The following is a 27472-nucleotide window of genomic DNA, read 5'->3' on the forward strand; positions in this document are numbered from 1 at the left end:
TGTTAGACTTTCATTTAGGTGTACTTTAATGGCTCTGGGGATTTCAGTTATTGCATCAGGTGTCATTTTGGGAGCTGGGGTACATGGAGTCTCATAATTGTCTTTGAAGCATTTGTTGCCCAAAATCATAACCAGCCTTGTTCTGTTTATATCCAGTAACACTTGGAGCAGGCAGGGAGAGAAGGCAAAGGGAGCAGGGAGAGTTGGTTTCCTTGGAGCTCACAGCTACAGTGATCTCACTGTGATTCTGTGGTGATTGATGAGATCTTTCTCCCCAGAGTTCAAGATCATGACCTTTTAGAAGATTTCTGGGTTTCCAGACAGTTCTTAGCCATGACCCCTCTCTCCCATGGACCTCATACTGTTATGAGGCTGGAGGCTGCTACTTTCCCAGACAGGGCAGGTGCCTTATCCTCTTGTTGGGCTGGGTTTTTTCCCCTGCTTAACTGTTTAGTCTATTGTATTTGGAATAATCTTTCCCCAGCTCTCAAGGCTGAGGTTCTATCACAAGAGCATCAGTCTGTGAGCTGGCTGCAGTTTTGGGAGCTTTGTTTTCTACTTGTGCTCACATTTCCAAGGCCTTTGCTGGCATTCCAGGCTTAAACTGAACATCACAACAAGAGACACCCAGGTGCAAAGGCTGGTCACAGAGCATGTTCTCATAACAAAAGGGTTGATAACAAGTTTGGGAGGCCAGGACAGGGGCCTGGCACAGTTAGATAAGGCCTGTTACTATCAATGGCAGTTCTGCTCTTACTGAGCCATTGAGCAGAGTATTGACAATCAGATCCTCCTGAAAGCAATGTACAGAATTATGTGAGAATTTCAGAATTCTTTTGTCTGTAGGGAATTCTGCCAGGTAATACCATATAGCATCTCCCAGCTGAGTTATTTTCTAGCTGTTAAATTTTGTGAGATTTAAACAATTTCCCAGAATCCCAGAAGGATCAGGTTTCTGGAAAAAAAAAAAAAAAAAAAAAAAAAAAAAGAGCATGAGTCCTGGCCTCTACAAAGCCTTTTAAGTGTCTCTCCATCCCTCAGGTATTGGAATGGACTTGAAACCTCCTCTGTCTCTCAGTGGACGATTCTGCTGCTCTGCTATGGTTGTTGGGGTGTCCTGTGTAGGTCCAGGAGTTGAACTTGATGATCCTGATAGGTCCCTTCCATCTCAACATATTCTGTGATTCTATGATTCTAAAACTGCCTTGTGAAGAAGGCTGCTGTTTGCTTGGGATGCCAAACTTTCTGAGCAAAGATTCTCTGAGAATGGATGCTGTGCATCCTTCAGTCCCTGTGCTGAGATTCTGCCATTCAGCCTGCAGGCTTGTAGCTTGCTCCATCTATGAGTGATGGCCTGCAAACTGAACACCCAAGCTCACCAAGGGCAGGGTTTGGTGTCTAATTACTGTGACTGCCTTCTGAGGGAAGCTGTTTCTTTGCTACTGCCCGCAGGGGAAGCCAACAGTGTGAAACTTAGCTTGAGCAATTTCTGGGTCATTCGAGTAAAATATTATTTTGACACTTAGGTTATTAATTTAACCCTAGAGGCACTTGTGAAGAGAAGAAAATCACCACAGTATTTCTCTCTGTTCAATTATTCACAGACCTATTCTTGTCACAGCAACAGGAATTCTGTAGCAGCCATCAGCTTGTAGCTCAATTGTCAGTCAAGATGTGGATATGTCAGCCAGGTTGGGTGAAAGTTTGTACAGTTATGCTCTGCCTTCATAACCTCTTTTGGCTGACACTTGTGTGGAGGAGTGGGACTGGCAGGTTTGAAGGGTTGTCTTCTCAGCATGGTGTCCATGGGAAGCCATGGTGAGCGCCAGTGACTTATGCTGGAGACCAAATTCAACGTAGACCAACCACAAATGTGTTCCCAGGCTGGTGTCAGGTTAGCCAGAGCACATAACAATAGAGTTATACCTGAGCCAGAATAATGTCTGCTGGAACAAAGGACTCTCAGTATTTTAAAAGCTATAACTTTCATGCTAGATCAGCTCATGTTACTGGCTTAACTCTTTCCTTTTTTTTCTTTTCATTTTGTGCTTCCCAGGCATTGCACAAAAGTCCTGTATTTTATGCTGCAAACAGAAAGCAGCTTGATCTCTGCCAAGGATTGGTGGGTAAGGAAATTCCTTTGTATAAATATCTAAGTATTCTTATACAAGATAACATTTTGCATGAAAGTTTGAATGTATAAAACATAGCATGGAAATAGAAGGTATCCATCTCCTCCTCTCTCCACTTGGCATGGTGTGGATGAAGCAATCATTTACTGACATAAGCTCAGTAAATAAGCTGGCAAGCTTTGAGGTGGGATTTGAGGCATGAGAGGTGTCTCCACAAGCTGAAATCACCACTGTGTGTTGTTTCTGCCCATGCTAATAGGAAGTGTTCCTGTGCTCTTACTGGCCTGTGGTGTTGCTGCTTGATAACTGAAGAGAGACCACAGAAGGGCTTTATATTTGTACCTAAAGCTCAGTGTGAGTGTGTTCTCTTCTCAGCCTTGCTGTTAGAAAAATAATTTTAAGCTTGTGTTGTCTAAAAAGACTATACTGCCATTTGAAAATCAGGTAGAGGTGGGTAATTTTTAAGTGCTTTATGACCTTAAAACCAAAGTTTGCTAAGTACAGTATTGCATGTGAGATCCACTGGAAATTATTTTCTTTTCTGAAAGCTAATGTTTTCAAAGAAAATTTGAAAAGTTTTGTTTCAATAGTTGCTTTTATAGAGAACATAAAAAACCCAACACAATGTTGGTAAAACACAGAATGTTTCTGTTGAAAGTTATTGCTTGCTAAATTTCTTATTTAACCAAACAGTACCCAAATGAAAAGATCATGAGAGAACAATTATAAACCAATCATGGTTTGGCTAAGTAAGGAACATGACTGGACCATATAATTTTGCGTGTATGATTTGTTATAATTGTAAAGACATCAGCACAACAGCTCTTCTGCTGGGATCTTGGTGGCGTTGCTGAACTTGGCTGAGAGCTCTCACTTTTCAGCCAAATGCATGTGTCCGTTTGTCTTGGCACAGAGAACTGCTGGTTCCTGGCGGCCCTGGGAGCCCTGACATTCCACCAGGACATCTTGGCTGCAGTTGTGCCACAAAACCAGAGCTTTGAGAGGAAATACGCGGGCATTTTCCACTTCCGGGTACAGCTGCTCCCCCAGATTGCAGGCGATCCTCAGATATCCGCTGCTGTGTTTTGTGTCACACCCTTAGATAATTTGTATGTGGTTCCCTTTGGCCAGGGGCAAGTGGCCAGAGGGTATCCCAGCCTGGAGAGGAGCCCATCACCCCTCCCACAAAGTAGTGCAGGCAGTGAATCAACTGCAAGCCACTGAGGAAACACCTCTGCTTGGCTGCTCTCTCCAGCTGTGTCCTACCCATATTTTAATGCAAACAAAACTCTTTTTCAAGAGTGGCAACAGTCAGCAGGACCTGAACACATCAGCTTAAATATTCTGCCCCTTTGCCCACCTCTTGGTACAACTCTGTTACCCTGCAGTTAGGAATTCCTTCCCCAGAATGCCACCTGTGGCTAATTTTCCTGCTTACTCATTTTACACCTGATAGATGCTTTGTTTTCTCCTCTGGCTGGGTGGGGTTGAGGAACTGGCTCTGTGGGTGAATCAGCACATCCCACTGACCCACAGCAGCTTGTTCTGTATCCACAGCTAGACTATCTTGCCTTTCCTGTTGTTTCAAGGGGAGGTCCCTTCCAAGGGAAACATCATCTCATTCCTTTCCCCTGACAGTTCTGGCACTTCGGGGAATGGATTGACGTGGTGGTTGATGATCGCCTGCCCGTGAATGAGGCTGGGGAGCTGCTCTTTGTTTCCTCAGTCTATAAGAACGTGTTTTGGGGAGCCCTTCTGGAGAAGGCATATGCTAAGTAAGTGACTAATTTCAAGTTATGCAAATAGTCTCTCTAAAATATGTTGGTTGGTGCCTACGCAGTTTGTTCTTGTTTATAAATGCATCTCCTAGGCCTTGCTACATTTGTAATGTAGTAGATGGCTTTCATCTATCTATTATTACACACACACAAAAAAAAAAAAAAAAAAAAAAAAAAAAAGCTACCATTGCAGTAGCTTTTATCAAACCAGGCCCTTCAGTTTAAATCCAAGGGTTTAGGTGAAAAAACAGCCCTACTGTGGGGGATTGTCCTCTGCGTGTTATCATTGTTTGCAGTGTATTGGCTAAGGCTGATGCCTTCTTTGTAAATATCACAGAGTCGAACACCATAGATAGACATTTTTAAATGTGAATGATTTCTAAAGCCTTCTTTAATGTATTATCAGTGTGAGAAACCTCCAAGGATTTTAATTTTGGAGGTCTGCTGGAGCACTGCACTTTGTTTTGGCAAATATTTTTGCTCTCATGTTCCTGAAACTGAGTCATGTCCCAAGTCATATGGCATGGGGAGAACAGTAGCTTCTCTCCAGGGTGTTTTGTCTACCATGGTAGTATCAGCACAAAGAAGAAAGCAGCAAGGCCTAACTGATGGAGTTTGTTGATATTTGGCTGAAATAATCTTTGCAGAGCAGGGAAAAATACTCTAGTTAACATTGAGAAAAAGATCACACAAAGGTGAGAATGTTCAGTTATTTTCATTTGGTGTTAGAGTGAAAAGACTGGGCCAAGTTGCACTGGAGTGATAAAGAAAATCAGATTAGAGGCTGAGCTCTCAGGACAGTATTTCTCAAGGTACTATATCTTAGATACAGCACAGTACCTGGTGATAAATTCAGGCAACATTCTCTAAGGCAGAGTTATCAAAGAGTCGTGATGGGCATGTTCTCATTACAGTGTAGTCAGGGATGACAGCTAGTGAAGAGTCCCTTTCAGACTATGGCCAATCTTGGAGGCAATTTTGTAGATTCTCCTCTTCCCAAATGCCAAAAATTCCCTTAAAATGAATCATGAGTTACAGCCTTCCTTTTGCTTTTTGCACACTTTCTTTTATGTTTTCATTGGCAACCTGTTCTCAACCTGTCATCTGTGATTATAACCCAAAGAATATATTGATTTTTTTTTTTTTTTTTTTTTTTTTGCCAGACTCTATGGCTCCTATGAAGATCTGCAGATTGGGCAAGTTTCAGAAGCCTTGGTGGATTTTACAGGGGGTGTCAATACAAGGATCAAGCTTGCAGAAGCTCCTCCTGATCTGTGGCATATACTGACAAGAGCCACCTACAGCACATCTCTCATGGGCTGTCAGACACACTTAGGGGTGAGGCTTAGAGTGACATCAAATGCCTTTACAGCCAAAAACTTTTCCAGACTTGTTTTCCCTCTGCTCGGCTGGCCATTGTGACTCAAAATGTATCAAAGCTGCCCCACGTGGCTTTCTGTAGAAGTCACATTCTTCATGTTAAATTTTGCTCATGGATTGATTGCCTGATGTTCTCGGCTCCCTGTTATGTTTAGGAACTGGTTTATCTATGAAACAAATTCTATTAAATAGGGATATACTGCATTTCCCCAATTTTATTAAATAAATTTTCCATTTTTACAGATGGTGCAGTGAGGTACAGACACATATGGAATAAAGTTATAGCTAAGGTAGAGACTTGGGTCATTCAGAACATGAATTAAAGTTTTGGCTTCCGAGCTTTATGCTACCACCTCAGCTGTTGGAAAACTCTACTTTTCTGAAAATCAAAACCTAACCTCCTGGACTTCCTTAAAGTGACATGGTCTCTAGCTGAAGACCCACAATTTAGGAAGGGCCATTAACAATCAACCTTCCAATTCCAAGCATACTGAAAAATCTGGCTCTTAGGAGGTTACATTTATTTATTTATTTTCAGTTCTCCTGTTACTTTGAAAGTCATTGCTTACACAAGTACATGTCTCTGCTATTGGTATAAGCCTGCTGTATGAGTAGGGATAGAATAATTATTTTCCTTCTGTTTCTCTTTCTTGTATACAGACAACAAAGGTCCTGAAGAATGGGCTTGTTGCTGGCCATGCCTACACAGTAACTGGTATTAGAAAGGTAAGACCAGCCCAAATATCCTGGTTCCAGGTTAATTTGGATATTAGCAATTTTTATTGCATTCTTAAATTGAACTATTGATCAGATCAACTATAATATCTCCTCCCCAGTACTCTTTTCTTAGCCTAAGGCTAAAAGAGACTGTGGGCTTTGTTAAGATTAATATTTTAAGTGTGTCCATTTTAATTTGGAGGCCTTGATGTAAAGGATGATTATTATGTATCAGTGTATCTCTAAGGATGGAATGATTCATGGGGCTATGCTGAGACCATCACTTAGAAATTCATCTTAGCTGTTAAGAATGAAAGGACTGGCCTTTGGGGCTGCTGTGAGGATGTGCTGAAACTTGGGGATGTGCTTTTTACTTAGGGTAAAAAGCCTTCCTCTGAAGCCAGTGGAGAGGCCATAGAGAAGTAAGGATGTAAAGGCCAAAAGATGAAGAACTGCAGATGGAAGTATGGGTCAGGGGTGTGGAGTAAGGGAACTGACCTGTGCTCCTGTGCAGACAGTGCAGGGGGACCCCACTAATATGCAGAACAATTGCTGGGAGTCCCCTTAGGATCTTTGTCTAGAGGTAAGTGACTTGAAATAATATGTCCCAAAAGGTAGGAGCTTCTTCCTTCTGAATTGGTGGATGAGTATCTTGTCCAGCCTCAAGAAGAGGTTGACAAGGATGGCAAAGACTGTGTGGGGCTTTGGACATTTCAGTGAAAGCATGTTCAGTACCTGTAACAAGAGATAGCAGGAAGGGCAGGACAGATGAGCTGGCTGAGGCATATCTGTTTCTCCTACAGGAGGAGCAGAAGGAGTTTATGTGTGGAGTTTTTCAACAACTTGTCTGTCAGTCTGGCTCCTCTGATGACATGAAGAGCCAGGAAGCCTTAAGGGACTGACCAAGCATGTGGAAACAGTGTGAAGTCAGCTGTTCTGCTGTGTACTGTCAGCAAAGCCCGTAACTGGCATCTCCTTCCACCATGGCATCCCAGTTCAGGAAGCATTAATCTGTGTGGTCACCCATGGGGGCTGTATTGTGCCATTGCACTGGGGTAGGACTTGGTTTTCACATGAGTACAAAATGAGCAGATGTTGGAAAGGAAGAAGAATTTACAGTCAAGCCTTTAGATTAGGAATCTGTCATGTCTCTGTTTTCAGTTTAGAATGTAAAATGAAGCACCTTAATCTCTTTGTTGCTGGCATTTAGAGTTGCACATTCAAAGATTTTTATCATCATACTTGATGGGATCTATGAGAACAAACAAAATTGTTGTTAATATCTGACATAGTACAATGATATAAACCAGATACTGCTGAGACCTTGGTAAGCACAATGTTACTGTTTTCTGCAGGTGACCTGTCAATATGGACCAGAAAACCTATTGAGACTGAGAAATCCATGGGGAAAAATTGAGTGGAAAGGAGACTGGAGTGACAGGTGAGTTTACAATAGGAAAGGTGTTACACTGAGCAAAGGAAAGGTTTCTTGGAGGAAAGATGCTGCCATCTTCAGGCATGAATTAATGTTGAGGTTAGCAATAAGATAACGCTTGCACAGACCTTCTGGTGTCAAAGCAATGACTCCATAGATTTCTATGTCTCCAGCAGACAGCACTGCTGTAGCTGGCCTCACTTCACACATGCAGCCTTAATCAGATCAGTTCTACTTCTCCTTTCACTAATGCCAGAGGAAACATAATATGAACATGAGATGCTGACCATCTTGCTGCAATGTGGAGAGCATGGAAAGGGACAGATAGCTGTGCAGGAGGCTCTAAAAAACCCCCATGTTTCAGGACACAGTTGTTTATCATGGGAGGGCCCAGGAAAATCTTCCACAGGCTGCAAGGTGTTGGAATTGGGTAACTAGGAAGGATTCTTCTGTCCTGGCTGCTTGGGGAAATACAATTGGGCATGAGATCAGAGGAAGCGACTGGTAGAAGTAAATGGGCTCCATATTTGCATCTACCTGATTTTTTTTCTTTCTTTTTAATTGGGACCCATAAAAGACAGTGGTTTGCATTCTAGACCATGGACAACTATAAACTTTTGTCCCGTTCCTCTTTGAAGCGGAGCATGTTTCTTGCTCCCAAGGTTCACTTCATTCCCTGAACAGGCTGTTTGCTGAGGCTCAAGGCATTGAAGCGGGGGAAGAGTAGAGAGGTCATTGGGAATGTGAATGGCTTTCACCTTGTCTGCAGAGCAGTAACTTCTCTGATGCATGTCTGTCACATAATGACAGCACACCAGCTGTTCTGTTGAAGAGCATAATGAGCAACATACTGCAGGCCTGCCTTTGAAATGACTCCCAGCTGCCTTTTGTGCTGTCCTAGTCATCCATTCATTATGCCAAACACTCTTCCTATTATGTCTTCTTTAACAGAAAATTAACCAACAAAGCAGGTCTAGATTTTTATATTTTAAGTACTTGGAAGCTGTGTGTTCAAGTGAAGGGAGTGGCTGATGAAAATTGAACATTTCTGGCTTCTACTGCAGAAAACTGGACCCATTTAGCTACATCTCATGGGACCCAGTGTGGTTGTGGAGAGTCTTGTGTGGCTGAAGGCATAGTGGGGGATAAGCATGGAGATATGTAGAAATAGGGATTTGGCCTCTTTTTACAGAGGAAGATTTTGTCCTCTGCCTTGAATTTGTGGCCACATTTGGTTAGTCACCTCATGTTTTCCCCCTTAGCTCTTACAAATGGGAGCTGCTGAGCCCGAAGGAGAAGATTTTGCTGAGGAAAAAGCAGGATGATGGAGAATTCTGGTAATGACACAGTCTTTCTTCTCCCCTCTCTGCCAGTAGCCAAGGCATAGGTGATGAGCTTTAGAGCAGCCCGTGCTTCTCTCAGCTTGATGCTGTGAGGAGGAGTGGCTGTGCCAATATGGAATGCACTGTTCTTCAATGCAGGAGTGAGGGTGAAGCAGAGCATTCCTAGGTCTCCTGGGGCTGTTTGAGATAAAGGACAGCCCCAGGAGCTTTTGTCTTGCCTGTTTGTCTGCCGTTTCTCCACAGCTTTTGCCACGAGGTGGCAATGTTGCCGCCCCTGTGTTTTCACTGCACTCCCTTTCCTGGCAAGATTATTTTATTCTCTATTTCTGCTATCCTTTGCTGAAGTTTTAGTCGTGCATTAGCTACTCCTAGCTGCTGCTGTAGAAGCAGACGCTCTCTTCTTTACTGCCTAATAAAATATGAGCATTACCATATGTAACACAGAATGGTGCGGCTTCGAAGTTCCCCGCTCCCTTTTAGTTTTATGAACCATATGGGCTAAACTAAATTGCTGACAAAATGTCTCTTGGTACTCTTTTCCCAGGATGTCTCTGCAAGATTTTAAGATTCATTTTGTAGATCTGGTGATCTGTAAATTAACTCCAGACCTGATGAGCCAGGAAGATGGGAAAAAGTGGATGTACTCTTTGAAGAGTGGGAGATGGGTTAAAGGAAGTACAGCAGGAGGAAGTTTGGGATTCAGTAAAGGTGAGGGGTGCTCTTTTGGATAGCTCTGACCTTTGGATGCTCTGTTGACTCAGTTACCAGCTCCTTATAACCTCTTGACGTAAAATTGACAACAGAAACATGCACTTCCTGTTTAAGCTTCCACACAAACATCAGAAATAAGCACCTGAAGAGCTTTGACTGGCTTCTGCTATCACAGAAGATGCACTGCTTGCAAACATAGGGCAGTGGGCTGATTATAGCATGAAATAAGCTTTAGGATCCCAGGATCAATTGCCAGCACTGACCTGCTCTAGGGCATTAAACTTGTCTGCTAAAATTTGCATCCTCAGCAGCTCCAGGGAGTGTGTTTTAAGTAAAGTGAATAAAATAGTCAGAGGCTCAGGTCTTCTGGAAGCAGAGCAGGTGGAGTATAAAGTCAGCTAGCCTATACACGAGGGGTGAGAGAGGAATATAAACAAATGAGCATATAATTGCATGTAAGTAGAAGTATAGTTCCTTGTTCCTGGGTCTTTTCTCCTGTCTTGGATAGTAGTTGCACTGCTAAACTTGTAAATTGCACCTTAAAATTAAATTCCTCTGGGGTCTGGAGAGCCAGACAACCTATTCAATCCAATGCCAGGCATCATGTGGGAAGCTGGCAATCAATTTTGTGATGGAAAAAGGCATCAAAATGTTTTTTCTTGTTTTACTTAGGCAACTTTTGGATGAACCCTCAGTACTGGCTGAATGTATTGCCAGTTGAAGACAGTAAGAAAAGCCCAAGTACATGTAGTGTGGTTATATCCCTCATGCAGAAATACAGCACCAAACACCGGAACCGAGCCCCTCACCTTTTCATTGGATTTTTGCTCTATAAGGTGCAAAGAATTGCTTTGCTTTTCTTGCTCTCATCAAACAGGAGAACTTCCAGCCCCTGTAGATTGTAGTGCTCTGCAGGCCAAGAGTTTTTGTTGTGTGCAGGGTGATCTCCGCTCTTTCCTCCTGCCTGTGCCCAGTATCCTCACACAGCAGGGCTAGGCTCCCTTGGGCTCTGTGCCCCATTTGCTGCCTGTCCAGCATGTGTCACCCTGCAGAGCAGTGAGAAGTGCCTTTTGCTTCAAAGCACATTGGGATTTATTTTGCTGCCTCTGAGGGAATGTGCGATAGCTGGAAGAGGGTGCCAGGAGTCCCCTTACTTTGGGGTACAAAGAGCTCTGCCCTCAGGTTATTTCCAACGATGGTAAAATTGTGCCTAAAAAGTGTTCCTAGTTTGATGTGGCAGCTGCTCATGTGTGCATACCACTAGCTCCCCATGTACCCAGAGGCGAGTGGATATAACTAGCAGTGTGAGTTTCCTACCTTAATTCCCTGCTTATCTGAGTACCTTGAGGGCCACACTTCTCCCTTGAACAAAGCCACAGGTCATGTTGCTGCTGTAAGCTTGCACAATTATGGAGAGGTGACTGTGGAGAAGGGTTTTTGGGTGGAGGGACTGAGGTTTCTGAAGGCAAAGACCTCATATAGGTGTTTGTAGCTGTTCTGTTTCCCAGGAATGATTTGGCTGTGTTTGGTGAGGCACAGAGACTGACTGACAGATGTTGTTTCTTTTCTTCCTACAGGTGGACCTACAGGTGAGTCCCTTGTCCCATTGCTGACTGTTGTCTGGGGACCTGGGCTGGCACAGCTGTTAAGACAATGCTGAATGTGGTGTGTTTGCCTTTGTTCTTTGGCTGACAATGTGTGACAGTATTTGAATTCAGTGAGTCACCACAGCAAGCCACTAATAATGCAGAACTATCTACTGAAAAGCAGCCATATCAGGACAGCTCATTGGCCTTGAGAGTGGGCATTAGTTGTTCAGCTTCTCTCCTGGGTCTTCAGAGGTATTAGAAGTTACATCAACCTTTACCTGATGAGCACTTCAGCCTTGCTGCAGTTGTGGGATAGTGCCCCAATTCTTGCCTGTGTCGTGGGAGTCAGAACTGCCTTTCTGCTGCCTTCCAGTCTTGGCATGAGGTGGGAAAAGATCCTGTGCCCCATGTGAGTCAAAGATCTCCTAGGGAGCTCAGGTTCCCGGCTGTCTGATGGTACAGGTGTTTTCACCTTCTTCAGGTCAGCTGCACTTCTAGCATTTTCTTTATCCAAGAGATAAAGGTCCCTTTGGGACCTGAGAAAGGGTCTTGAAACTTAAATCCTGATTAAGTCCTGATTTTGGCCCTGACCTCAGAGGGCTATTTAAAACAGGGAAAGTTTTAGCTCATATTGTCTTTAAGGGGCATATCTTCCACTCTGTTACTACTCAAATGAGAGTACACCTCTTAAATGAGAACTTGGGCTGGCAAAGAACTAGTTTGAGTATATGGTATGGGCAGCACAATTGCGTTCCAAGTTACTGTAGACCCAGCATGGTAAAAGATGCACTCCTTCCTGACTTCAGTATTTTGGGCACTATTAGAGTTGCCTTCAAGGTAAACTTTCTAGCAGAGAGGGTCTGAGTGTCACCCTAGTACAGTGCTCTGCCACACCTGAGTGGGAATGGTGGCAGCCAGGACTTCAATTTCAGGTTTGTAGTGGTTGCCAAGATCAATACTGAGAGATGGCAAGCTGAGTGCATCTAAGGTATTGGAACTGCTGTCAAGAGAGTATTGACTGGAATATAAAAACTTTGAATTTAACATAAGGGGCATGAGGAGGAGTAACCCTGAACTCTTCATAAGAAAGATTGCCCTATTAGTAAGAAAAATACTGGCAAAGGAAGAGGAATAGCATCTCCCCATGAGGCTGCAGAGTAAAATGGCTATATGTTTTGAGGAACAGCCAAGATCAGAAGGTGACAGTAGTTTTAGCTAGCAGGATTATTTATTGGGCTTGTGTAGTGGGCACTCAGTGGCATTAAAATTAGTTTCATGTTGCCTGGATCAACACTTTATCCATCATCCTGTGGCAGAAAAGGGCCTGAAGAGCAAAGAGTGCCAGACAAATCAAGGACACTTGCATGAAGTGAGGACAAGGGCTTAGGTTGCTCATGCAGTATGCTCAAGTCACAGGTGTTCTGAAAAATCCTCTGCTACCAGATCCCTTGTGCAAAGGAGAAGCTGGGGACAAAATATGTGGTCCCTGTGGGAGAAGAGGTTTCTGGCTAGTGAAAGGCAGTCTCTAGAGCAGTTTCTGCCTGTAGCCATTTTGGCCCATATGGCAAAGACTTTTGCAGAAGCCACATTGACAGGAACAGCTTCTCATCCCCAGTTCTTGCTGCTGTTCCTTACAAGTAGTGTAAGTTTTTCTGTAAGTTGCAGGAAGCGCAGTCTTTTGTCATATTAGTATTGGGCAAGGGTGCTGCATAATAAGAACCACCATATCCTGGGAAGAGACTGAGTCCTTTGGGCTCTGTTACCTGCTTGTGCTGTAAAACAGGCCGAGATGTGAAGGCAGGCTGGCTGTACCCTGCCTATTAATCCTCCACGCCCTTTGTCCATGTGTTCAGCTGGGGCAGAACACAATTCTCGTACCTTTCTTCCCTGAACAGTACCAAGAGAGCAACAGAAAGCTGCCCCCAGGTTTCTTCACCCGACATCAGCCAGTGAACAAGCACCAGGTTTTCCTTGATGAGCGGGAAGTGACTTATGACTTCCATCTGGAGCCTTGTGTCTACGTGATTGTCCCATCCACCCTGAAGCCTCAGCAAGAGTCTGAGTTCATCCTGCGTGTCTTCTCCAGGAAGCACATTCTTCGGTGAGATGCTGCTGCCCCTCTGCCAGCACCTAATTCCCTGGGAAAGTCTAGTCTTTCTAGTCTAATGGGGGCAGCATAAAGACTTTACTCTGCAAAAAGCAGCACAATCTCTTCACAGATGCTAGCTCCGGATTTCTCTTGCTGTAGGATTCTCAGTGGTTGAAGCACTGGTTTTGGCCTTATCCTTTCAAAAGTGGGCTGAGATAGGCCCACACAATTCTTGCAGTGTGCTCGTGTTTGAGACTGTGAGAAGGATAAGAGCTCTTTAGCTTTCTAGGTCCATTAGTTTGCCAGGAACTCCCTACTGACAATGGTTGCTTGTGCAGAAATGGGTGCTTTGGCTACTTCAAATGCCAGCAGCTTTTGGGGTCCTGTATGGATATGAGAATCTGCTTTACTGCTGCTGTAACACCAGAGAATAAAACACACAGCAAGAGCAGGTTAGGGCCCCATCCGGGGAAGAGGAATGACACCTGTGGTTGAGACAAGCACACAGCTCTGAGATCTGTCCTTAATGTGTCTGCTTTTTTACATCTCCAGGGAAATGGGCGGGAACACGAGCTTCACCCTCTCTAAGGTGAGGGGAGTGGGGGATCTGTGGTTCAATCTACAGCTCTGAATGTTGGGATTTTACTGTTGCTCTGCCCTAGAGGAGAGGCTGAGTGAAAATGTCAGTGCTTGTGTTGCAGCACTTGAAAGCACAGCTTGGGTTTACAGACAGAATCCTTTGGACTAAGGGGACAGAAGCAATCAAATGTTGGGGACCAGCAAAACTTCAGACAGCTTAGTTGCCCTTTTGCAAACATATTTTAATTACACATCTTGCTTGCTCTACAGTCTTTCCTGTTCATGGCTTTTTGGAGACTCATGGTCCATTCTTGCACTTCTCCCCATCCCTTTCAGGCTTTAAGCATTTTGATGACATTATGGGACCTTAGCTGTACTATTCCCATGCAATGGCCTAAAGGTTATCTTCAAAAGAACTGGGCTCAGTGGCAGTGCATGCACATCTGCAGCTTGTGCTAGGGAACTTATGGCACAATCTGTTCCCCTAGCACAAACAGAGCCTTTCCTGCTTTCATCTCCTCTGCTGGGCTGTACAAAGGAGAACAGAGGCCCTTCTCTCTACTTGGCACATAGTGAGCCCCATGCTTTGCACAGCTTGGGGTGGAGTGAGAGGAATGTTTCTCCCCACTAAATGTTATCTGAGTATTTCTCTCCAAGAAATAGCAGTTCTGTGATGTAGGGAGGTGTCTTAGCAGTGAGCTGTATTAGTGATGTAACACTGATTGCAGTGGTGGGCAGAGGGTGGAAGGGACAGGGAATGGAATGCCATGCTGGGAAAGCATCTTTAATCATTTGGTTGACAATATTTTTCTTCTGCAAGTTAATGATTTTTTTTTTTTTTTTGATATCTTAAAGGAAATTGTTGATAGGTATGAAGGCAAGATTTGGGAGGATTTCTTCACAAAGTATTTTGAACAGGTAAGTTCTTGTGTGAGCAAACTCCTCCAGATCTATTATGTAGCTCTGTGAAAGTAAAGGCATCTGGATGTTCAAGGGAGGTCTGTAGATGTCTGGGGAGCAGAGAGGGGCTATGGAGAGCAGGTTGGACTCTATGTACAGTGATGACTCCATGCAGCAAATTTGCCTGTGAAGTTCAGCAATGTGATAGCATTGAGACAGGTACACTTCTATGCACAACAGGGTGTCAATGCCTGGAATTTAATGTGAATGTGACAGTATCAAGAGGCTCAAAAGGCATTAGCAAACTGATGGGCAGAAAGTCCATAAACAAATGCTAAAGGACTGAGCAGGGATGTACCCTCTAAGATCACTTTTCCAACAGGGAAACAACAGAATGGACTATAGAAGCTGACCAGGCTCACATGCTCTCCTTAAACATTAATTTCTGTTGACTGTACTGGGGACAACGTGATGGTCTGTGTTGATCCATCCTACCCTTTGGGGCATTCACTGGGGAAAGTTATCTATTAGAGAACACCCCTGAAATTCTGAACCTCGTCTCATGCTTACTTCATCACAGTTGGATGGCAACTAACCTGCTTTGAGGTGTGAAATAGATATTGGGTGTCCCATCATCTTTCCTTCCTTATTTCCTACTGAAATACAAGCCTTACTGTAAAAGATTATTTTTAGTGATTTCTCAGGCCTGATTTGGGATGGAGCTGGCTATCAGGGATCCCACTGACTGTGGTGAGGGATGCAAGCATTTTACCTTTCAGAAAAGGTCACTCCATTTATTTAACATTGTACCCTGTATTTGGCAAACACAATTTCACAAAAACAAATCTGCACTTTTAATAGGAGTATTTTGAAGGCAGCTGTTACTAAAAACAAGGAATGCTTTCACTTTTTGCCCCTTGTTTAAGATTTTGGTTTTGAGACTGGTATGGCTTTGATGTGCTAGAAATTGCCACATACTGTGAGTTGCTGGTCCTTTGCTGTCAGGACGTCCAAGTACACAAAGAGGCAAAGACAGATACTGCCATTTCTGAAGGCTTTACCCTGACATATCTCAATGATCTGAAAGCAGGCTTTTATTTTTGAAGAATGACATTAAAAAAAATGCTCCAAACAAACCATTGTCACAGCTTCTAAAAGATTTATAAACTTTAGTATGACAAGGGAGAGAAGGAGTCTCTGCTTTGAAAAGTTTGGGTAGAAGTATTCCAAAGTTTCCTTTTTTTTTTTTTTTTAAATTATAAAAGGGGAATGTTTGAAGCAAATCTCTTGACAGTATGCTTGATGGGACAGATGGCACCAGGGCTGAAAGGCCTGTATCCTCACTCAGTGGAAATCTGCCCTACTGCACTGATCTGTGTGGAGCCCTGAGAACTTAGCCTAGAGCACACTGCAGCCCTTACAGGCTCAGAATCTTGTCATATTCAAAGGGAGTCTTTTCTATCGATTTTCACAGTGGCTGGAGTGGGGCCAGAAAAGCAGAGAATGAAGATGGGGCATGCTGGGAAAACAAAAGAGGGAGAAAAGTGATTTAATACTTAGAAAAAAAACCCCTAAATTTCTCTTCCATATCACAGAATCCTGAAATAAATGCTGTTCAGCTCCAGAGGATCTTGAATAATATATCTTGGAGAAGTAAGTGCTGAGAAATAGCGTTTCTGCAAAATAAGCTCTCTCAGAGAAAAGCCTCAGCTCCTGTATCTATTTCTTGAATTCTGGGAAGAGAAACTGGCTTCCATCTGACTGAACTGACACTTTTGATGCCATGTTAGATTTCCAGTGCAAAAGGATTTGCTGGGGTGTGAATCAATATGGCAGAAATGTTATAAGCAGAGCTAATCTAGTTTGAATTTCAACAACTGAAATAATGAGGGAGGAGAGCAAGCATGAATGCAGATTCTTAATTTGGCCTCCAAACCTAGCTTGACCTCAGCTTTGATTCTAAAACTGTATCTCATTTCAGCCTGTGCCACTGCCTCAGTCTCAGCAGCACCAAACTAGAAGATGTGGAAAGCCTGGTCTGTAGGAATTGGTGTGGTGGAGGAGGGTCTTGCCTTTACTGTCATGTGTTGCTATTTACTCTTCCCTGCTGTGCATGCATAGGGCTGCCCTTGCTCTGTTTGGGGGACAGGATGAGGTGCAGGTGGCCTCTGTAACCCAAGCTTGTGAGAACCAGGTGAGCCCTGAGCTTGTCTCTCTCATGTGTGACATCCACTCTGCTGGGGGCAGCCCAAAGCACTCCACAGGCTTATAATTTGGACCTTGGTAACAAATAACACTACCTGGGCAGCAGTGAGGCATTGCAGTGGCTGTTCTCTCTGAACAATGACAATGAAATTACAGGTATAATGATGAATCCAGATTTTTTTTCCTGGTTCCTTCACTGGTAACGATTAATATGCAACATAGAAAATGCTCCATCCAGCCATTACAGGCAACAAAGAAGATGATCAAGAGTGGTGTGGTGCCTTTTTCACTTAAACTGAATTCGATATTACTCTCTTTTCTACAAAAGTGGGCAAGGATAGTTCTTCTGTCTTTGTAAACTGATCCACCAGGCACTGTTTTATCTGTGAGAAAACAATATTGAACAGGGAGTTTTGCTTTTAATAAATTATTGATTTTAAGAATTATTTTCAAATCTTTACGGTACTTGGTTCATATTTACTAAACAGGACTATTACAATATTAAAATTATTAAAGCATCTTGACTTCATGCAGAGAAAGGATTGGTGAGTTATGATTCTGTCCCTTACTCAGTGGAAGATGCAGACCAACTGTAATTGTGATTTGCAGTGAGATTAGAGCCTATTTCTGTTACTTTTCATGCAAGTTATATATGAACCAGGAATGCTAAGATTTGAGGCAGCATCATGTTTTCAGCAGTGCCTGTACTTTTAATTATATTAACGGAGCTGGCAGCATGTCTGAGAAAGAGAGGGAAAGAGAGATGCTTAGTACAAGGGTTTCAATTAATCTGCAGTGCTGTTCCCCAAAGCACTTCAGGTCAAGTGACTTTGCTCAAGGTCATGCAGTAAATTCTGTTTGGGATTAGAGCTTTGGATGTCCTTTTCCTTCCATTTTCTCTAATAGCTGGAGATACTGTACCATATTTCATTCTATATTACATGCCTTCAGGGAGCTCATATTGGATTTTCTGAGACTAGTAGAATCCATCCTGTTGCCTCATATTTTTATCATCATAAATGATACATCTTCTCAAGTGGGTGTAAAGTTTCAGAAAGGCTTTGGGGGCTGAAGCCCATCAAGTAAGGGGGAATTTTGTGAGAGTCCATTTTTCTGAGAGATGTCCATTGACTCCCCAAAACATTTTTATTTTTTTTCCCTCTCCAGATTTCCAGGGTTTTCGCCTGAATTTCAGTCTGGATTCCTGCCAGGGTATCTTGGCACTCCTGGATGTATCCTTGTCATGAGTGATGCTTCTGACTCATACAATACTTTACCAGAGCATTATTTCTTAGGTCAGACTGGATGTTACTGTGATTTCTTTACCACCAGGACATGGCCTTGCTTATTGAACTTCTCACCCTCCATAATAACAGTTCAACTGTGACAGACTGGAGCTGGTTTGGGAAAGGGTTGGTTCCTGCCACTTCTAAAATCAGCAGCCAGGTTTCCTTTGACTTTAGTGGGAGGAGGATCAAGTCTATAAATAGGCATGTGAGCTAAGAAATCATTGTCCTCATATTATAATTGCATGGATGTTAGAGCGGCTGCAAGTTTCTGGGTTGTTTGGGTTTTTGATTTGGCTTTTTTTTTTTCTTTTTTCATTTTTTAATATATATAATGAGTGCTTTCTAATGTTTGAGATGTTCTGACCTTAATACTCCCACTAAGCTAAATGCCACTGGCACACTGAGTATCCAGGAATTCAGAGTCCTGTGGAAAAGGCTGCTTTTCTATTTGGTATGACAGTAATTTCTATGCCCCCTTTCAATATCTCCCTGCTCACTATCCCTTTAGTGTCACCTGTTGGGTTTTGGGTGGTTTGGTTTGTTTAAAATACTCCCTCACCCCACAGGAAGTTTTCCAGAAGAGAGACACCAACAGATCAGGAAAGCTTGACCTTGTGGAAATGCATGCAGCTGTACAGGAGACAGGTGAGCCCACAGCATATTTTGGCAAATCTCATCTTCTTGCTCATAAAAGCTGAAGAAAAAGCACAGGGCTGGGAAACATCTTGATAACTGTGTGTAGAGCTCAGGAGGCATGGAAAACATTATAGTTTGCATGGCCTTGGCTATATCTTCTTCCTTCTTTATCTGGGTAAACACATATGAAAATTATTTTGCCATGGGATGGGCTGCCCACTCTTTTCTCAGTGTGGTCTCGCACTGAGAGTTGTCTGAAACAGAAGTGTCTGCCTATTTCAGACCCAATTTTTAAACTCTGTCCTGTGTGTTGCTAAGTGAAATTTAAAAGATTTTGTGGAGTTGTGGGGATGCAGGAGGCCAGATCCAGCTTGTATTAAATTGCTGCCTCTGCTGAAAACGACAGGGACCATACCTGGAAGCATGGGACTTGCACGGAGGTTATATTGGTGCCAGACTTCACTAATTCACATGCAGTGTCTGAGGCTTGGTCTAGAAATGGAGGATGATCCATATGAATCCAAATACCGGACCGGATGCTGCTATTACTGGGTGTTGTGTGGGGGCTGGAGCTCAGTCTTGTAGCTTCCTTTGCATGTTTACACCTTAAATATCATTCCTCTTTTTGGTGCATGTTCACCCAGTTCATCTGAGTCAGTGCAAGCACAGTGAGAAACCCAGGCAGACCTCTGCTAAAGCAAACTAAAATCCCAGACCATGAATAGAGAATGTTTTTGTTCCTTGCAAATGCTGCTGCTTGACATTGGGACTGATGCTTTCTGTATGAACTTCCTCTGGATTTTCTTTTTCATCTCCTTTCCTACCCTCTTGGAAATACTGTTCTTAAACCCAGCTGCTGCTATTACACTCATATCCCATGAGCAAAAGAGGCCTATTTGAATTTTATTTCAACTCTGGAAGGACTGCAAGTATTGGGGAGTAGACCTGAACCCTTTTAAATTTGGAGAAGATATGTTCATGTAGAGGTCTCATTTGTGCTGGCTAATATTTGATTATCTTAGGCCAGTCTTGAAAAACAAAGCTGTTGGAAAAGGGATGAAGACCACTCAGTTGTGCCATCTCATTCTGTGTTCCTTTTTTTCTCCCCCATTTTATGTAGGTATTTCACTCAGCAATGAAGTCTGTAATTTGATGGCAATCAGATATGGTGACCCTGACTTACAGATCAGTTTTGAGAGCTTTGTTTGCTTCATGCTTCGAGTGGAGATCATGGGAGGTGAGGCTGGTGTTCCGTGTCAGGCCAAGCAAGCTGGTCTGCCAGCTGAGCCATAGCCCCTCTGATGCTGTTCCCACTGGCAGTGGGAAGTGGGAAAATGGCAGAACTGGATTTCTGAATAATGCAAGAGTAATCAATTTAAAGCAAGGGACAGATACAGAGGAAGCTAAGCTCTCTCTTTACTTCCCCACTAGTCCCTTCCTACAGACATCTAAGCTGTACATATCAGAGTGATTAAGCTCTCTGCAAATTTGCTCTGGCCTTGTAGGAAGAGGTAGACAAATTACAGAAGAAAACTACTTGTTTTCCATGAAGGAGACAGCCTTGAAATAAACCTTTTCCAGGAAGAAGAAAGCTTTGAAATATGTCTTTGGTGGGCTGCAGTTTGATGATGAGACAGCTGATACTCAGACCATGCTGCAGACACTTAGCACATGTCTTATAATTGTAGTGGGTAAGGTTGGGACCACCAGCATTTTGAGATTTTACAGATGGATGGGCAGACAGTAACATACCTGACTTTATTCAGCTGCTCCCAGTGTTCCAGCCTTCAGGGATCTCCCAGGGACAGAAGAGAGAAGCTCACATGCACTTGAGAACAGACTACAAGCTCTGCCTTTGGGGTTTTTCCCAAGACAGTGCCTTGGCTGTGGTGATCTCTTGGCTATCAAGTTAACACTCCTCATTTACATATTTTGCAGAGGCCTTCCGAAACTTAACACAAGATGGCAAAGGGATCTATCTCCGGGAATCTGAGGTAAAGCCCATCCCCTGACTGTCAGATGCAGGGCCCTTTGTTGCATGTGGCACTGCATGTTTTATTCTATAGCCTTAGAAAAGGTATCTTTAACTGACCACTTACAGGGTAAGTTACAAACAGCAAGGAGGCTCAGGCTTCTAAGTCTTCTGCTTTATTATGGCTTCTATTTCTTCTGAAGGCAGAATATCTCCAAAGCCCTGTAGTCCAGTCCAGGTGAGAGTATGGCAGAACTCTCACAGAGATGGATTATTTCAACCCTGTTTTCATATTATTTTCAGTGGATGATGATGACACTTTATTCCTGAAGCAATACTGTAGAGGAGACAACCAGGCCTGTACCAGGAAGAGGAAGGCTGCCTGTTTCAACTTTTTACTTCATATGAAAAGTCTTTTCCTCAAGCAGACTTAACCACAGACTTGGTGAACTCAAGTTTTACTAATTAATGTATTTAATTTGAGTCCTACTTCACTTCAGACAACCCTACTAAGGAGAGACCATTGGATGCCAATTACCACAAGTGCACGGTGTGACACCCTGGAGCATGGCTGAGTTGTTCGTATCACCTGCTTCATGCTGATGTAATACTGCTGTTATAGGCACACATTGTGGCAGTGCCCAGAGGCTGTGCTTGGTGATGGAGCTCTTGAATCTGGAAGGGAAAAGGCCCTGTCCTGAGTAACTTGTCACCTGATAGAGGATACCCATTCTGTAGCTGCTAGGCCCATGATAGCTGGAATCTGTGGGCTTCTGAGAAAGAAGGGGTAGAGACTCACAGAATGAATGAACAGTCTTCCCTAGCCCTGACTTGGAAAAGTGATTGCAAACATTCAAACCATCTCTTTTGCTTTTATAAGTTAACATAGCCCTATTGAAGTGGCCCTAATTTGATTTGACCAAGTGATGAGCTGGGCCTCCAGCTGTTTGTTGCATGATGATTGTGTATTTATTTCAGAAAAGTGGGTTTTCTCTGCAGATTGAAAAGTACAGTACAGTGAAAAGTAAACTAATCCCATATTAAGAGGTTGGCGATGAATGAATATTCTCATAGGGTGGTAGGAGCTGTCTGATAAAATATTTGGATATTTATTTTCTATAGGGTGAGTGTGTGTACTTCAAAAGGATGCAGGTAAATGTAGGTTGTAGCTAATTAAATAGTACAACCCAGGTGCGTGACTGTGAACAGCGTTAGAGAGCACAGTATAAGTGGGACTATTCACGTCAAATTCCATGAGAGAGTTATTTGCTGCATCTGTAGGATCCTTTTCCACTTTCTTAACATTCATTTATTTGGGCTGGAAATTTCCACACTAAGTGACTGTTACAGTTTGCTGCTTTGATTTTTTTTTCTTTTTTCTCCCCTTTTTTGCATTCCTGCAGACAGCTCAATTTAGGCTCTTTTACAGTGCACAGCCTAGTCTGAGTCTGGGTGCTAAATGAAACAGAGCTCCAATGGGAATGAACATATAATGAAAGATCACACTCTAATACCTTTGTAGGAAGGAGTTATATTAAGCTTGCATAGGCAACCTTCCCTCTGGCTTTTTGTGACTTTTTACGTGCTTAATCTCATAAATATTTTTTCAGAGTGCATGTAAGATTCAGGAATGAGGTGGACTGTGGATAAGAAAGTAAACATGGGCATGACTGAGCTCAGGGATGTGCTTACCATTGCACTGAGGCCTGAGCAATAGCATAAGCATATTTATAGAGGAACTCCTTTGCATATAAGTGTTCCCAGTCAGGAGGCATTAAGCAGTAAAAACAACAGCATGCACTTTATTCCCCAGAACAGTCTGTTTCTAAGCAATATCATTTTCATCCTGTTTTTATGAGAAAACTGTTAGAACCAGATAAATAGATGGCTGTGTTGGTACTTGTTTATTACAGATGATATATCTATCATCTATTGGGAGCGACCTGCTGTGGAGTCACAGGGTTCAGTGTGTGAAGCAGAGCAGATTGGAGGGAGCAGGGACACCCAGGGTCCCTGGAGCATCCGAGGGCTCCATGTCCCACTGGGCTCCCCAAGAGGCTCTGTGTCCCACCAGGCTCCTGAGGGGGCTCCATCAGCAGCTCCCTCTCAATGCACGTCCCTGTTTCCTTTTGTGACTCGCAGTTGAACATGATGGTGCAAACTAAATTAGCCTGATTTAATTTGCACTCAACTCAGCAGGGGATGTTATAAACACTGATTTACTGTGTGCAGGAGCAGTGTTAGAAGAACCAAAATTGTTGGTTGAGGGAGCATAGGTCCTGCTTTTCTCAGCATGTTTTGGAAAGGATGGTTCCTGACACCTGTGGAAATGTCCAGGGGGATCTGTGTGAGCACAGAATGTTCACAGCAGGTTCTGTTGGACATGATGGGAAGGAAATATCTCAGTCCCAACTGGGTTTGTTGCACATTTAAGGCTGGGAATGTGCTGGACGTAGCTCCACCACAGGCTGTGTGCAAAACTGGTGCAAGACACCCAGTTTCAAAATGCAGCTCATTTTAATGTTGTACACATTGTTTTTTCTATCAGATTTTGTACTTATTTACTTCACACCTCTTTAATGCAGAACAATGTAATTGCAGGGAGATTATTTTGCTATTGATTGCTTGATCCAGGAAAGAAACAGAATTCATCCATGCCATGAATCACTAAGCATTTGCAGCAATAAACTTTATTGAGCCATGTGACTTGCTGTTACAGAATTGTAAAGAATCTTTTACTGGAATGATTATACCAAACCATGTACAATTCAAACTGAATTATCTGGCTCACAATAAAATATTTTTGGCAAGGGCACCTACTCGGACACTGTGAAGCTTTTATATTGCTAACAGAATAATGTTTTCTGGGCAATTCTGAAGATATATTACTCCTCATTTACAATGTGCATTGTGAAAAAATGGTCTGAAATGCTGCTGAAGGATGCATGCGTTTGTAACCACAGCATTTACAAGGATGCTGAGCTTTGCAGTGGGTGGTATTGCTCTAGCAGAAATGAAAGAAAAGTGGGACTGTGGCTTGAGACTAGTATTGCTAATAAAAGTCCTTTTTGAAAAAGGCAGGTGCAAGAATAGCAAATAATGTCTGCAGTGGGAAGAGGAGATGGATGGTATATTGTAACAATAAGGCTGAGATGAAATTGAAAGGAACTAATCAACCCTTTGCAAACAGAATCTTCAGCTAGAGCTTATTGCTGCAAATACACACACACACACACACCTGAAGTGTTTCATGTTTCCTGGATATAGTTAGTGCGCGTGTTGAGGGTGCAGTTGGGGTACAGCAGATACCAGTAGTCAGCCTCACTGCTTGCATGCATTCTGCATGGTCAGGGCTTCTGACTAGATGGCAACAGGACAGGCTCTACTCTCAAGCCTAACAGGACTCCAAAAGATCTAAGACTTACAGGAATGACAAGCATAGCTGGCAAGATCATGGTTCCAGTGAAGAGCTGTGGCAGTTTTAGGCAAAAAGGGGAAGAGCTGTCCTCTGGGGGCAAGTAACCACAAGGCAAATCACCCCAAGATCATGGGCTCTTGCCCTTAGGCAGCTAGGGATGACCACCCTAGAGATACCAAGCTGGCCCAGGTTTGAGATAGGCAGAAATACTCAATCTGTGTGTTTCTTTCTGGATAATCAATTAAAAGCTGTTGAGACACTGCAGTGTAATTCTCTGTCTGAGGTCACATCTTGCCTTTTACCTGTTTTATAGTGGGGCCACCAGGACTTCTGCCTTACCTAAAAGCATATTGAATCCTTTGCTAAGAGGTATTCTATTAATGCAAATGGCTACTGCACTATCATAGCTGTCTGAGCTGTGTCAGCAGACTTTGATCACAGCACAAGATGCTCTGTGTGAAATACATGATGCTGCTGTGGTTTTGATTATTAAGCAGTACATGTAACCCTAACTCCATGACCCACAAACAGACCTCTAAAGGGCAAGTTGTCATTGGACCGGCACCATAAAAATGAGAACTTTTGAAGCTTGTGGAAGGAAAAGCCTGTTTCCAGGGGCAGATGGTACTGAAAACTCTCCACTGAGCAGAGTGAGTGCAAAGTGTCCCACTTTGTACAGGGCAGTGATGGGTGTGAAGAGACAACATGGGGACATGGAGTCAAAGCCACTGCTAAATCCAAGTGTCCGCCAGTCCTCAGTCACCCACTCTCCAGTTCTACAACCCCACCAGAAGACTCAATTCTGACAATAGGATTTTGAACTTTGTAAACCTAAAGTCTTTTTTTATTTCCTCTCTGAGCTGTTCAGGTCAATGTTTCATGGAAGGCCATGGAGACTTTTCTCTTAAAGCTAGTCCTGCTAGACTCTGGTAGAATGCAAACCTGTACTTCAGTGTGGAAGAGGATGAAAAGCTGGAGTGTGATACAGAGGAATGATGTTTTCATCATTATTCAGAAAATTGAAGGGCAAAAAATTCCCTTTGTTATTATTTACAGTGCCAAGGGGAGAAAGATCAGGTCCCTGGGGTGATGGCTGCTATATGACACAAGAGCAGGACTTGCTGTTTATTTAGAAAATAAGTACTTCTGCAGTTCCCCCGGGGAGTGATCTGTATTCAGCCTGGGGCTCTGTTAAGAGATAAGATTTGACCCCTCAGCCTCCTGAAGTCCTCCTCCCTTTGCATACCACAGCATGGCTGCTCTGTAATCCTCCTACTGCTGGGAACTGGATTTTTCCCATAAGCAATGCTTCATTCTTGTTGGCATTCAGGAGCTCAAGTTATAACCCCATTCCAAGGTTTGGGTCTTGGCAAGAAGACAATGATCTCTGAGCAGTTCTTTTGCACCTCTCCCTCTGCACAAACACACCCACATATTCCTGTGAACCTCATGCCACCTTCCTTAAAAACTGTTGCAATGCTGTGGTGAAAAAGAAGACGAAGAAATGTATTTTTTTTTCCTCCTCCCCTGCTCAGGGAGCAGCTCCTAGCAGAATGAAATGCTAACGAGTGCCTTTGCCTTTCCTTCCTGCTGTGTCTTACACTGAATTAGACCTGAAAAGCAGTATCACCAAGCTTGAAGTTCAATTTATCAGTGCAGTCAGGATTGATTTGTTACACTACCTATTCTGGGGAAATGAATGTCTCCATCGCGCTCCCTTCCAGGGCAGGCAGACCTTTGTTTTGCTCACATCAGCCATGTAATGTAGGAAGCTGACATTCCACAGATAAAGGAAAAAACCTACAAAATCCTGACTAATTCTACCCAGCCTGGCAGTGCCAGAGAGTGATGCCACTTGCGAAGGACATGCTTGGCATTGTGGTGGCTGCAGATACCAGGCAGAAGTGCTCTCTACCTGGGCTTATCTGCTACTTTTTTGTTACTGAATAAGTGTTTAATGCCATAAGTGTCCTAGAAAATTATTCTTAGGTGAACTACATGCCCCCATTATCACTATTAATGTTATAGCTAGACCATTGTGTTGATCCTTAGAACTCAAATTCACAGTAAGAGTCAAGTTGAAAACGAACTTGTTTTTGTACAAATTTTCAGCTGTTGTCTGAGACAAGAAAAATGAACTTTGCTACTGCTGTTGAGGAGGAAAATGTTTATTCATAATCTAGCACAGGGGATCTCCATTAAGAGAGCAGTAATTATAAATCCAGTTTTCTTCTGCAGCACATTTTGATGGAATATTTGCAATGAACCACATACAAATGTGGGAATTGCATTTTCAGATTCAAAAAACCCAAAATGTGATTGCTATGAAGTGTTACAATTTTAAAACACCCTTTCCCCCGCTCCCCCCTCCCCCCCCAACTTGTCATGTGCACATCAGGTGTGGAGGAAGGGTTAAGAGCTAAGCACCCTGCAAAACTATGCAGAGCACTTCATGCTTCTAGAAATGTGGCTACAAGAAGGATGTCTATAGCTGGTGCTCATTAAGTGAGATGAAATGAAAGAAGTAGTTGCTCTAAAGTAGCTTTTTTTCTTCAGGTAAAAGTAGGATTTCTCTCTCATAAATATGCTGCAGCTAGACATAAATGACTTATTTCTTGAAAGCAGCTCTGCACTGCTGAAGAGCTGGAGCATAAGAGTGAGAAATTTGGTCTTAAGCTACCCTGAGTGGGTGCTTTCAGCCTGATGGCTGGCAGCAGCACCGCTGTTTTTTGCCTGGGCTGAGGCTGCTGAGGACTCCTGCCTCTGCAGCTCAATGCTGAGCTTCCAGAGGATGCAGGGGTGGGATTATGTCTGTAATTGTCCCGTTACCACACTTTCTCCCTTTCCACAGCCCTCTTCAAAACTAAAGAGTTAGTTTGGAATGCTGCTCCAAAAACTGGGGACATGCTTGCTCTGTAAGTCTTTGGGTACAGCTCCACATTAATGGAGTAGGTGTTTTTTGTGCTCCTTGGAGTACCCACCCTTCTTGACCCTTCTCTGCAACTTGGGTGTTTATTGCAAATTACTGTGTTTCCTTTGAAAAGAAAAAAAAGAAAGCAGTATCAACATTGCTCACTTTTCCTATTTGCTCCTTGATCTCAGATCTCAGCAGAGTCATAACCTAGTCTTAAAAACTGTCTCCTACTCTTAGGGCATAGGTATGTGTGCAGGAAAAGACTAACAGATGGCTGAGGTGTTCCCCCGATCCTCTGGCCAGCATTAACTCCAGCTGTTCTTTAGCTTCAGCTCTGCAAACTGATGTCTGAAGCCCTGCAGGAACTGGCTCATGTTGGACCATG

The 27472-nt window shown here is 43.2% G+C and overlaps 1 protein-coding gene across 1 annotated transcript in view; it reads left to right on the plus strand.

The window, feature by feature from the left end:
* Window positions 1-21189, plus strand: part of CAPN14 (calpain 14) — a 33816-nt gene extending 12627 nt beyond the window's left edge. Inside the window, exons 5-22 of the mRNA XM_077781747.1 lie at window positions 2057-2126; window positions 3046-3164; window positions 3771-3907; window positions 5074-5248; window positions 5951-6016; window positions 7363-7448; window positions 8705-8779; window positions 9330-9493; window positions 10169-10344; window positions 12981-13186; window positions 13727-13763; window positions 14609-14671; window positions 16249-16306; window positions 18026-18090; window positions 18530-18598; window positions 18714-18792; window positions 19904-20020; window positions 21059-21189. Coding sequence (XP_077637873.1) covers window positions 2057-2126; window positions 3046-3164; window positions 3771-3907; window positions 5074-5248; window positions 5951-6016; window positions 7363-7448; window positions 8705-8779; window positions 9330-9493; window positions 10169-10344; window positions 12981-13186; window positions 13727-13763; window positions 14609-14671; window positions 16249-16306; window positions 18026-18090; window positions 18530-18598; window positions 18714-18792; window positions 19904-20020; window positions 21059-21189 — 1893 coding nt within the window. The remainder of the gene's footprint in view (window positions 1-2056; window positions 2127-3045; window positions 3165-3770; window positions 3908-5073; window positions 5249-5950; window positions 6017-7362; window positions 7449-8704; window positions 8780-9329; window positions 9494-10168; window positions 10345-12980; window positions 13187-13726; window positions 13764-14608; window positions 14672-16248; window positions 16307-18025; window positions 18091-18529; window positions 18599-18713; window positions 18793-19903; window positions 20021-21058) is intronic.
* Window positions 21190-27472: the final 6283 nt, after the last annotated feature.

Source organism: Lonchura striata, chromosome 3 (genome assembly GCF_046129695.1).
Source record: "Lonchura striata isolate bLonStr1 chromosome 3, bLonStr1.mat, whole genome shotgun sequence".
Lineage (NCBI taxonomy): Eukaryota > Metazoa > Chordata > Aves > Passeriformes > Estrildidae > Lonchura > Lonchura striata.